Below are 10,777 nucleotides of genomic sequence, written 5' to 3' on the forward strand. Positions count from 1 at the left end.
AGAGCAGAACTAGTAACAGACTTGGTTCTCCTAACTTCCAGTCTTGTGCTCTTTCTGTATATATCAATTCTTATTACGGTAAGTGATCAAAGTGCTATTTTCAGAGGATCACAGAAAAACAGAACTAAGTTGGAAAAAACTTTATACATCATTCAGTTCAACCTAACAATTCAGACAGTAAACCCTTTTACACTATCCCTAACAGAAGTTCCATCCAACTTTTGCTTAAGTACCTCCAGTATCATATATACCCTCTCCCAAGGCAGTTCTTTGGATTGAACAAAAACCTGTATCTTGATAACTTTCTCCCATTTGTTCTAGTCTGGCCTCCTAATGCAATACAGAACAAGTCTGTGACAGTCCTTTTAACTTGGTCTACTGCAAATGTTTTTGAAAGACATGTTAAATATAACGTAGTATAACATTTAATGGGGGAGGAAGCATCTTACTTGAACCACTGTAAAGGAATAGAAGGTACAAAAAAAAAGCTTGCATTTTAATTGAACTAGCTTTATTTTTTAACAAAAGAAAAGTTTTGGTCTAAAAGCAGATGCAGATGTGTACCAAGAGGCATAAATGACCTGGTACCTAGAAACAAAAGAGCTGCTGAGATTTAAATGACAGATTCACAGCCCTTACTTAGAAAAACTGTATTTCAGACTCAGTCTGCTTGAACTATCTGAAGATGCAAGGTAAATGAAAGGAGATGCTTTCCCAAACAATTAGGGTGAACAAAAATCCCTCAGAAGTCATATCCAGGGAGTAATGTGGCAGCATGAGACACGTCATCAACTCACAGTCTTCTCATTTTCTCCATTTTCTATAATTTTCCTCTTCTTTTCATCTGTTTTTCTCTTGAAGATATTATTCCGATAAAACTGAAGTTCCTTAATGCTTTCACTGATGTCATCCAATGCCCTAAATACAAGCACATATGGCTTAACGAAATGCACAGAACAAAATCTGAAACACTTTGCTCGATGTAAAGACTCACAAAACAAATACCAACTCCATTCTGAAGTATACATGTACATAAACCCTACTTTATCACAAACAGTTCTATGGTCAAGTCTTCATTTGCCCCTCTGGCACAATCAAGATTTGATATGGCCCAAATACGGGTATTTTCTGATAACAGCCTATTAGATGAAATCCTATCTTATTAGATAAAACATGCTGAACATAACTTAGCATCTTTTTTTTTGATGACATGGGGTCATTATGAATCTATCAGCTCTATGATAAGAGCATCTGTGCCTTCCCTTATGGTTACTTGTTCTACTGGTTTGTCTGTATCTAACAGCCTTCCTTATTTCTCTTCTAATTCCCAATGTATGAAAAACAGATAATTAAGATTATTCATATACGTTTCTCTGAGTGCAAAATCTTTAGTGCAGGAACCACTGAGAGGGGCTCAGGGGCCATTCTGCTTACATTAGGGTTCCCTGTCTATGCTCTAGAGGGCTAAGAATGACTGAAATTTAGTTTCTAAATTAGGAGATTATAAGTATGCTGGAAACCTACATAAGCCCATTAAAACCAACAGTATTCGTGCAAGATATCAGTTAATCATGAACCCCTCCTCAGAAGCTAGTGAACAAAAGAATTAAATACAACAATACCTTACATATAAAGGGTTTACATAAAGTTCATTTTTAAATTCTAGTAGCTTAACTTAGGTCCTTGGGCCTTCTGACTAAGTCCAAGTTTTACAGAACAAATCCTTTTATTAAGGGGATTTGTTGTGTGAAGTTTGGATTCAGCAAAAGGCGGCACTTAATGATGTAGAGGGCCACATGTTCCCCATCCCTGACTTAGAAGGCAATGTGATTGAAATATCAAAGTTCAAGACAACTATCCTACACAACTGTATACCTTGAATCAAACTCTATGACAAATAAAAAAATGACTTCCATGGACAAGATGGTAAATGGAGTTCTATGGACAGCAGATTTTCAAGCACCTAACAATTTTAAGGTCATCGTTCTATTTTTACAAAGATTACAAAATTGTTTCTAATTTAAAAACTGAACAAGGATTTTATGAAAAACCTTTCAACTTCCTAATCCCAAAGTACAAGTGAACTAATAAAATTGTACAATTTTGAGAGAAATACAACTCTTTTGACCAGAAGTCTTGTTAATTTTAACATCATATTATCTCTAGGTCAATAAAATTTTATTTCAGAAGAAAAGTAGTAATAGAGTGAATTCTTCACTCACACTTTCAGGTCCCTTGGAAGTCAAATATGTGCCAGAATGCCTAGTGTTTGCAAGGACTCAAAAAGTGAAGCCTTACCTGTGAGAAGCTGCCTTCTTTGGTACAAATTCATATTCTTCTGGATACCAGCGTCTGAATACAGCAGAAATGGAACTTTCAAAGGCAACTGTCCCAAACATACTGAATAATTACCTCCAAACAATTATTAATACTAAGAACTCTATCAGGCAAAGGAATTTGGGTTCTGAATGATTTCTGAAACTGCCCCATTCATACATGTATTGTCTTTGACTTTATTTTCTTCCTGTTCACACCAGCCTAAGATAAAGAAAGCTAGTGGAAGATCACAGAAAGAAACAAAAATTATATCCCTCCACTAAGTAGTTAGCTCTACAACCCTACCCCCCAACCTTTTATCTCCAATTAAAACATGCTAAATGAGGCTACTTAATGAATCCCAAATATATCCCTTACCTGCACAGTTCTTTAACAGTGCTCACATCAATTATCCTATAATGAAGATGTTTCATGAACTGGGGCATGTATTTGTCAAGAAACTTCTTATCTGCATGAACTGAATTTCCTAGAAAAACACAAAGCATACTGCATCTGTGTATTTCTAGCAAGATAAAAATAATGCAAAAGAAAATTAAGAAATCAAGTAAGATAATGTGTATGTACTTTGTACCTGTAAAGTACTACATATAAACTGTATTTGAAATGGAGATGAACCAAAAACAAAAAACTGAAATAGCTCATCAATTTCAAATCAGATCTTAATACTCCTAATTTTAAGATTCCTAGTGCAAATTTCTGCATTACCAGTCCATCTCATTTATAATGAATTTTTAAACTGATTTCTATAGAGCTAAATCATTAAATTTACAGTTCCTATACATAACAGAAACATCAGTTGCATTGCTTTAAAGACCACAATGAATTTATGAATTAACCCCAAAGTCTCAGAAGATCTATTTCTATTAAAAATCTATCAATAGTCATATCCACACTCACGTTCACTATACAACAAAGTATCAATATCACAAAGCATTAGATTTGAAGAGAAGAAATTCGGAAAAGCATCAATAGCACTGGTTGGAAAGGAAGTAAACATCAGACTGGGCCCAACATCAAACCTTTCTTACAAAAGCCTAAGGGTGATGTTACCACATCAATATACATGGACAAATTCCCACAGATGTCTCAGATAACATTAATCTCTCTGAGAAAGGCAAGTCTTTTAAAACACTATACAGTTAGAATTATGCTCTCAGGTCTAATAAATTTCAGGGTTTATTTTAATATCCACGTCCATGAGGAAATGGATACAATCCAAGCTAGGATATGAGGAAGACATGATTCTGCCTGGTCTCTCCGAATCTGCAGTCATGAACCACCTTATAGTGAAGAACCATTTTCTACAAAGTATACATTATGATTAGATTTTACCTGCAAGTGGACAGAGCCCCGGAGGAGTCTGCTGTCGTACAAAGGACAGAAATTCATACTCTGCCTGCTGCAGTGTAATTGTACTCTCCTTCACTGCCTTGGTAAGACCAGACTGCAAGACAGAATCCCCAGCCCCCCATCAAAAACACATGAAGTCAGTTTTCAAAGGCATCCAGGAATGAAACTTCACTTCTAAAATGAGCAAATATAACCAACAGACGGAACACATTTGGAGCTCAAGAGCAAATTGAAATTGCCAACTTTTCACCAATTTTCTTTTAAAGAATCCACTCCAAATCCTGAGATTGTTAATGGTATTTCCATTGAGTCAAAAAGGATGGAGCTCAGAATCCAAGGAATTAACCTCTTGGGGGGTAGGGGAGGGTAAAGACTATTAACAAAACAGCAGCGTTCCCTCTTCTCTCAAAGATGAAGTCTAACCTTATCCAAAAGACTGACTTCAGTAATACTTGAGTATCCACAATGCGTTCGTGACAGACTGAATGTAGGAGAGAAACAGGACATTCAGAAGATGTTCTCGAGAGTTCCCAAAGATGAAAAGTAAACAAGCAAGCAGTTTCCCAGGGCTGCCAAGCAATCTTCCTCTAACCCTGTTTTATACCATCCAGCAATGGTATAGCATTCAGATGAGAGAACAATAAGCTTGTTATTGTTCCCCAAAAAGCAGTAATCCTTTTATTTGGTAATGTTACCTTCCCATGATGTTCCTTACACCATTCTGACATGCTGTCCAGCAACTCATCTGGCTGGTTTATAATCAGGTTAGGACCCTGTGGATGAGGAAAAATTATTAATCACCAAAAATCAACAAAATGAAAGGTAATCCAACTACAGACACTCAGAGGTGTACATGGAACAAAAAGTGATTTACTGGTTCTATTTCATTAAAAATGCATCATATAATACATTAAAAGTTTATATATTATTTTATTTCTTGGTTTATATTTTTATTTGGATTGCTTTTATGTTTGTTTGCTTAAGTTAAAAATAAATAATTTAAAATAATTTTTAAAAAATAAAATGGACAATTCTCATTGTATAAAATTAAAAAGTTTTTTGTACAAACAAATCTAATGTTGCAAAAATTAACTGGGGGGAGAGGGAATTTCCCTAAAAATCGTCAAACCAATTTCTCAGATAAAGATCTCATGCCAATTTTACATGAGCAATTAATTCAAACATAAGAACAAGAACCATTTCCCAATAGTTAAATGGTTTAAGAATATGAACAGGCAATTTTCAAAGGAAGGCATCCAAGCTATCAATAATGATATGAAAAAATTCTTTAAAGATGACAGACAAGGAAGGTAACAATTGTGAGAGGTCTGTGAGAAAAAAAAAGTACCCTACTGCATTATTGGTAGAATTATGCCTAGAATTAAGTCTAGCCATTCTGGAGAATAGTTTGGAATCATGCCCAGAAAGTTACCAAACTTTCATATCCTTTGATCCAGCTATACCACTAGTAGACTAAGAAAACAAAGAAAACAAAGAAACAGGGAAAGAATTTATATGTCAAAAACATCCACAGCAGTTCTTTTCATAATTGCTGTTATTGTTGTGTGTTTGTCCTTTGTTCCCAAAGAGGATCATGACATCAAGAGGTTGACATGACTTGCAGTTGTCATGCCATAATAATAAGCAAAAAGTGGAAATGAAGAAGCTGTTCTCCTATTAGGGAATGGCTAGACACATTGTTGTATACGAAGGTAATGGAATATTACTGTTCAATGAAAAATGGTGAAATGTACAATTTCAGAGGAAAACTGGGAAGTCCTTTATGAATTGATGCAGATCAAAGTAAACTGAATAAAAGAACATTAATTACAGTGATAGAAAGATAACTTTGAAAGACTTAGAACTCTGATCAATGTAAGAACTCAGTCCTAAAGAACAAAGATGAAAAATCTCCAAAGAGAGGTGATGAATGCAGAAAGAGGTATATATTTTTGGACATTTATTTTGCTGAATTATGCAGCTGTACATTAAGTACTTTATTTTTTTTTTAAATATACTCAAAGTTGGGGGTAACGGGAGAGAGAGAGTAATTTTTTCTAATTTTACTTGAAAAATACACTATTTAAAAAATAAAAGTCTGAAAAAATAAAGTAACCAATTTTATTTTGTTTTTATGGAAGAACTCAAACTTTAAAAGGAATCCTCAATTAATTAGCTTACTACAGTTATTAGACAATCAAGGTGAGACAGTGCATTGGAAACCTAGTTCTGACTACAACACTACTTCTATTTGCAACCCTAAGCAAATCACTGATTCTCCGTTCTTTGGTTTCTCCCTCTGTCACATGGAAATAATAATAAAACACCTCTATCCTTCTTACAGGAAGCTTAACAGGATAAAAGAAAGTATAGATATGAGAGTGCTTTAATCCCTCTATAAAAGTATTCTATAAATCCAGAGTATCATTGATAGTGAAAACAGTTTCCTATTATATGCAACCTGAAAACATTTTTTTGAGTTTTAACCTAAAACATGCCTTTCAGATCCTACACCCAGATATTGTCATAAACAAGCAAATTGTCAAGGTATTTACAGCTTCTCCAAATACAAAGAAATATACTTCTAGTGGAGACCTCATTTGATCATTCCAAAATCAGACTGCAAGATAATAAATCAAGCAATATTCTTACTTAACTTAAAAGCTTAAACAGAAATTTACTAAATCTGTTAATAAATAGGGAGCTCCTTATATCAGTGAACTCACAGCAATAGTCCCTATTCTTATCTGTTAAGTAACTACTATAGGCAAGGCACTGTGCTGAGCACCACAGAAACAAAGAAAAATTTGATATCACTCCTGTAGTCAAAGAGTTTACATTCTACTAGGTGGTGACAAACTCTGACCAATTATAAGAAAATAAGCAATCATAAAATCATAGCTATAGCAATGAAAGTCTATACCCAATTCTGCATTTCCTTTGCTAAACTATCCTGTTTATGTGAATCAGATTAGTTGTGAACAGAAAAATGAGGTGTTCATTCTTGGGCCAGCATGGAATATAATTAATTACACTGTCCATAGACCTGGCCTTTACATGAGTGTTAACAACTCGTAAGTTCATTTCTGTCATTTACTTTGACTTGTGTTCTAGTTACATATGCCACATACATTTGAAACTGAATACACACACAGAAACATTTACATATGTGTGTATTTTCCCATATCCTCCTGGACATAAAATAACCAACTGGTTCATTAAGCTGTCAATATTTTTTAAACACTTTCATTTAAAGTTCTGAGCTCCAAATTCTATCCCTCCCTCCCCTTCCATCTTCCTGAGAGGGTAGGCAATCAGATATAGGTTATACATGTGCAATTATGCACAACATTTCCATATTAGTGATTTTATACAAGACTCAAATAAAAGAAAACAATGAAAAAAAGTGAAAAATAGCATGCTTCAGTCTGTATTTAAGCAATATCAATTCTTTCTCTGGAAGCGGATAATATGCTTCATCATAGTCCTTTGGGACATTAGTGTCCCAGAATTCTCACATCCCCTCCAACATCCAACATTTTTCTTTTCTGTCATATCAAGCTGTCAGTATTTACAATTATAGTCCAAAGGAAGTTCTTCTTTAACCAAAGTAAGCAAATCCATACAATAAGAATTGAATAAAAGTCCTTAACTATTCCTTAACTATTTCTGAACTCTACATTAACATTTTGGAAATTATTAAAATGACAGATGAATAACCAACACTCAAACAAATTTTTATGTTAAATGCAAGGACAAGCATACTCTAAGTTTTATAGCTAAAACTACGTCTCAAACTCTCAAGGTTCTCTCTTTTCTTTCAGTCTAAAAATAGGAAAGAATGTATTCACTGAACAGGTGGTAACATGTATCCAGAAAAGCTTCTGTTATCCCTTTCCTCATCTTAGGGGAGCCAATAACTACTCTTAAAATACCTCAATTTGGAAATCTGAAACATAGTTTAGTGAAAAACAATGCCCTAAGATTCAGGAGAGCCAAGTTCTTATGCCAGTTCTAAATTTTTATTATTTTAAAACCACAGAATTATATCAATTAAGCCTAACTCTTTAGTGTTTCATAAAATAAGACTCTCACTTCTCCCTATGCACATACCTACACTTAGTTCCTTATCCTACAATTCTTCATGATCACGAAAGGTGCTGACATTATAAAAGTCAGGCAGTTATTCAAGGTCAGGGAATTTTAACCACCCACAAATCACAGTGTCTTCTTATTAGGTGTTTCATGAGTAGCCAAAATATAGTTAGCATGTTTTATTTGTTTCTTTAATGTTCCAGTTAAGAGAGAGATTTGAAAACCCTAATTACATCAAATGTAATCCTATCTAGATACATGTTCTAGCTGTGTGACTATGGACAAGACACTTCACCTTATTGAGCCTCAGTTCTTGATCTGTAAAATGGGTCAGAAATACCTAATACCTGTCATACTTACTTCACAAGATTGTTGTGAAGATCACGAGATAACGTGTATAAAAACACTTTGTAAACTTTAAAGCACAATATAAATGTCAGTTATTATTAGTTCTAAGAGCTTTTTGATTCTGGTGAAATTCCAATTAGTAATTCAAGGGAGCAAGGGTGCGAAAACTTGAACTTCATCACCAGTGACCAAAACAAATGGAACAATTCAGTGGGATTATAGTAGGTTTTAAGTACGGTATATGATAGGGAAAAAAATGAAGGATGGAATGAGGTGACCTGGGTATCAAACCTAGGCTAAACAGTTCTGACAGCTCAAACAAGTTTCAGCCTCATTGATCTCATCTATAAGATGAAAAGGCTGAACTAGCTGACCTCTTAAAGTTTCTTTCGGTTCTAATGTTCTATGATATTAGGAAATGTTATCACCTACTTCAGCCAAAATGTTGAGGTCGGAGTCTGTTATGAGACAGGCCATCTCAATGATCTGGTCCTTCTCTATGTCCAGTCCCGTCATCTGTAACAAGAATATATATACATATACATGTATGTGGGGAAAATCTGCAAAAGTATAGTTACAAAAGACAGGCATTCACTATATACAGATTGCGTCATCTAGGTTATATCATATACAATATTTTATACAACTTTTCACAGAAACAGGTATACACACCCACACACACATTTATGTTTTGTACATGTATATTACTTTGCCAAACACACACTGCTTCTTGGCTTGTTCTTTTACCTAAATTCATTCTATACACTCTCAAATCTATTTAATCTGTAACCTACAACTAATTACTACTACACAGTACATATACAAGACATAAACATACGTTATGTATTGTATATCTTCTAAGTAATACATGTTTTACATAACTTATCACATAAACATACATCTATACATAAATCTACATGTATGTTTGTACTTGCACATTACCCCACCAATCACAAACTTTTTGACCTGATCTTTTTACCTAAAATCATTCCACAAAAGACCCTCATGTCAATTTAATTTGCAGCCTACAACTTACACGACTACATAATGTGTTATACAACACATAGGCATACATTATATAAACACTACATGACCTAGGTTATATCGTATACAACGTTTTAGGTAACATGTCAGGTAAATATTGTGTATGCACACATATGCATATTAGTAAATACATATATGCATGTATTATAATGTATGTTACTCTGCCAAACACGAAATGCGTTGGGGCCTGTTATTTTACCTAAATTTATTCCACGAACGATCTTCAAATCTCTTTAATTTGTAGCCTGCAAGCGGGATTAAACCGAAAACTCCCGTGGGAGCCGTCCACGTGGAACCCAGCTCAGACAGACCGCTAAAGGCCAGAATCGGGCAAGGAGCCAACACCCTCCACTCGCCAAGAAGGGATCCCCCTCCCCCCCAACGCCCGCCAGCAAGGCCTCAGGGAGGCGCCCACATTGGGGGGAGGGGGGGACTACAGGCCAGCCAGTCGGTCCAGTGGGACCCCACCCCATCAGAGACGTGACCGCCGCTCCCTCTGGCCACCCTTCCTCGGCCTCAGCCCCAGGCTGTCCTGCCGACCCCACCCCTCCCAACCTCTCCGAGTTCCAGCCAGAGCCCCACCCGAGACCCAGCCGCCACCCCAGGCGCGAACCCCGCCCTGCCCCGCAGCAGCCTCACCTCCAGGTCCACCCAGACCATCCTCTGCGCCATGCTCTCCCCCGCCGCCATGGCCGCTCCGTCTCGGAGGCCCCGCACCCCGAGTCGCCCCCCGCTCCCAGCCAGATTTCGCAACAGCCTGAAGCTCAGGGAACCACTTCGCATCAGCCGGCACACAGCCACCACGGCCTCAGCAGCTGCCACCTCCTGCCGGCCGGCGCAGCCGTCGCGAAACGTCGCAAAAGGGTGAGGAAGACGACTGCGAGGTGGGGGGGGAAAAAACCACAAACCCCGACATGCACTGCGCCCAACTTGCGGCAGAACACACGGGCTTGGTCTTGAAGTGATGCTGGAACTTGTAGTCTCGCGAGGCCGGTGACGTCTCCCCTCCAGCCACGTGTTTTCCTGAGGGAGTTGGACGTGGGTATTTCTGCTAGCCAACTTATTCGCCTTGAGGTATACTTACCGTCCAAGTGCTGGCCAGATGCTGGTGTCCAAAAAGATGTCAAAAGAGCTTGTTAGATATTCGCTCTGCACTCACGACATCCAAGAGAACCCTAAATGAGTATATGAAAGTTTTCGGATCTGACCAGTCCTTTTTTTTCCTCTCCAAATATGCCACTTGTTTAGAGGATTATTTTCAAATATAAATTAAAGGGGGAGGGGAGAATTGTTTTGTTTCTAACGAGAAGGAAGCAGTATGGGAGGGAGGGAGGTTGTCTTTTGGGCTTTGGTCATTATACTTTGGATTAACTAATGATAACTTCATTTCTGAACCTTTTCGAAATTTACAAAATCCTTTCTTCAAAACGTCTTGTATTGGTATTACAAGTATTGTTACCATTTTACAGATAAGGAAAACGAATGACAGAGATGTGAAGTAATTGTCCCGATGTCACAGAGTTATTAAGTGTCTGAGCTTTGTTACTTTCTAGTCCAGCAGCTGTTCTTTTGTAGCCCAGCTGCCTTGAATTACAGCAGCTCA

At 36.9% G+C, this 10,777-nt stretch overlaps 1 protein-coding gene across 2 annotated transcripts; it reads right to left on the minus strand.

The window, feature by feature from the left end:
* Positions 1 to 494: 494 nt before the first annotated feature.
* Positions 495 to 10,119, minus strand: REXO2 (RNA exonuclease 2). Of its 2 annotated transcripts, none has more exons than XR_011967423.1 (7): positions 9,814 to 10,114; positions 8,563 to 8,646; positions 4,383 to 4,460; positions 3,670 to 3,781; positions 2,695 to 2,803; positions 2,299 to 2,538; positions 495 to 918 (listed from the first exon to the last, which is right to left on the minus strand). XR_011967423.1 is itself a non-coding variant. In XM_072611050.1 (7 exons), the coding sequence occupies exons 1-7, from the start codon at positions 9,955 to 9,957 to the stop codon at positions 789 to 791; spliced, it is 711 nt and encodes a 236-aa protein (XP_072467151.1). In that variant the 5' UTR covers positions 9,958 to 10,119; the 3' UTR covers positions 495 to 788. The 2 variants fall into 2 exon arrangements, 1 of the variants encoding a protein (XP_072467151.1); XM_072611050.1 differs by having other exon boundaries at positions 2,299 to 2,352; positions 9,814 to 10,119.
* Between the last annotated feature and the right edge of the window lie 658 nt (positions 10,120 to 10,777).

The sequence above is a fragment of the Notamacropus eugenii genome, chromosome 5, assembly GCF_028372415.1.
Source record: "Notamacropus eugenii isolate mMacEug1 chromosome 5, mMacEug1.pri_v2, whole genome shotgun sequence".
NCBI lineage: Eukaryota > Metazoa > Chordata > Mammalia > Diprotodontia > Macropodidae > Notamacropus > Notamacropus eugenii.

What these genes read in the sequence shown, in the direction of transcription:
- REXO2 (XM_072611050.1), bottom strand. Translation starts at nt 9,957, where the DNA reads ATGCGAAGTGGTTCCCTGAGCTTCAGGCTGTTGCGAAATCTGGCTGGG. An exon ending in GGGGCTCTGTCCACTTGCAG is followed by an intron (nt 2,804 to 3,669) that starts GTAAAATCTAAT and finishes GTGTTTTTCTAG; the next exon opens with GAAATTCAGTTCATGCAGAT. An exon ending in AAGAAGGCAGCTTCTCACAG is followed by an intron (nt 919 to 2,298) that starts GTAAGGCTTCAC and finishes GCTTGTATTTAG; the next exon opens with GGCATTGGATGACATCAGTG.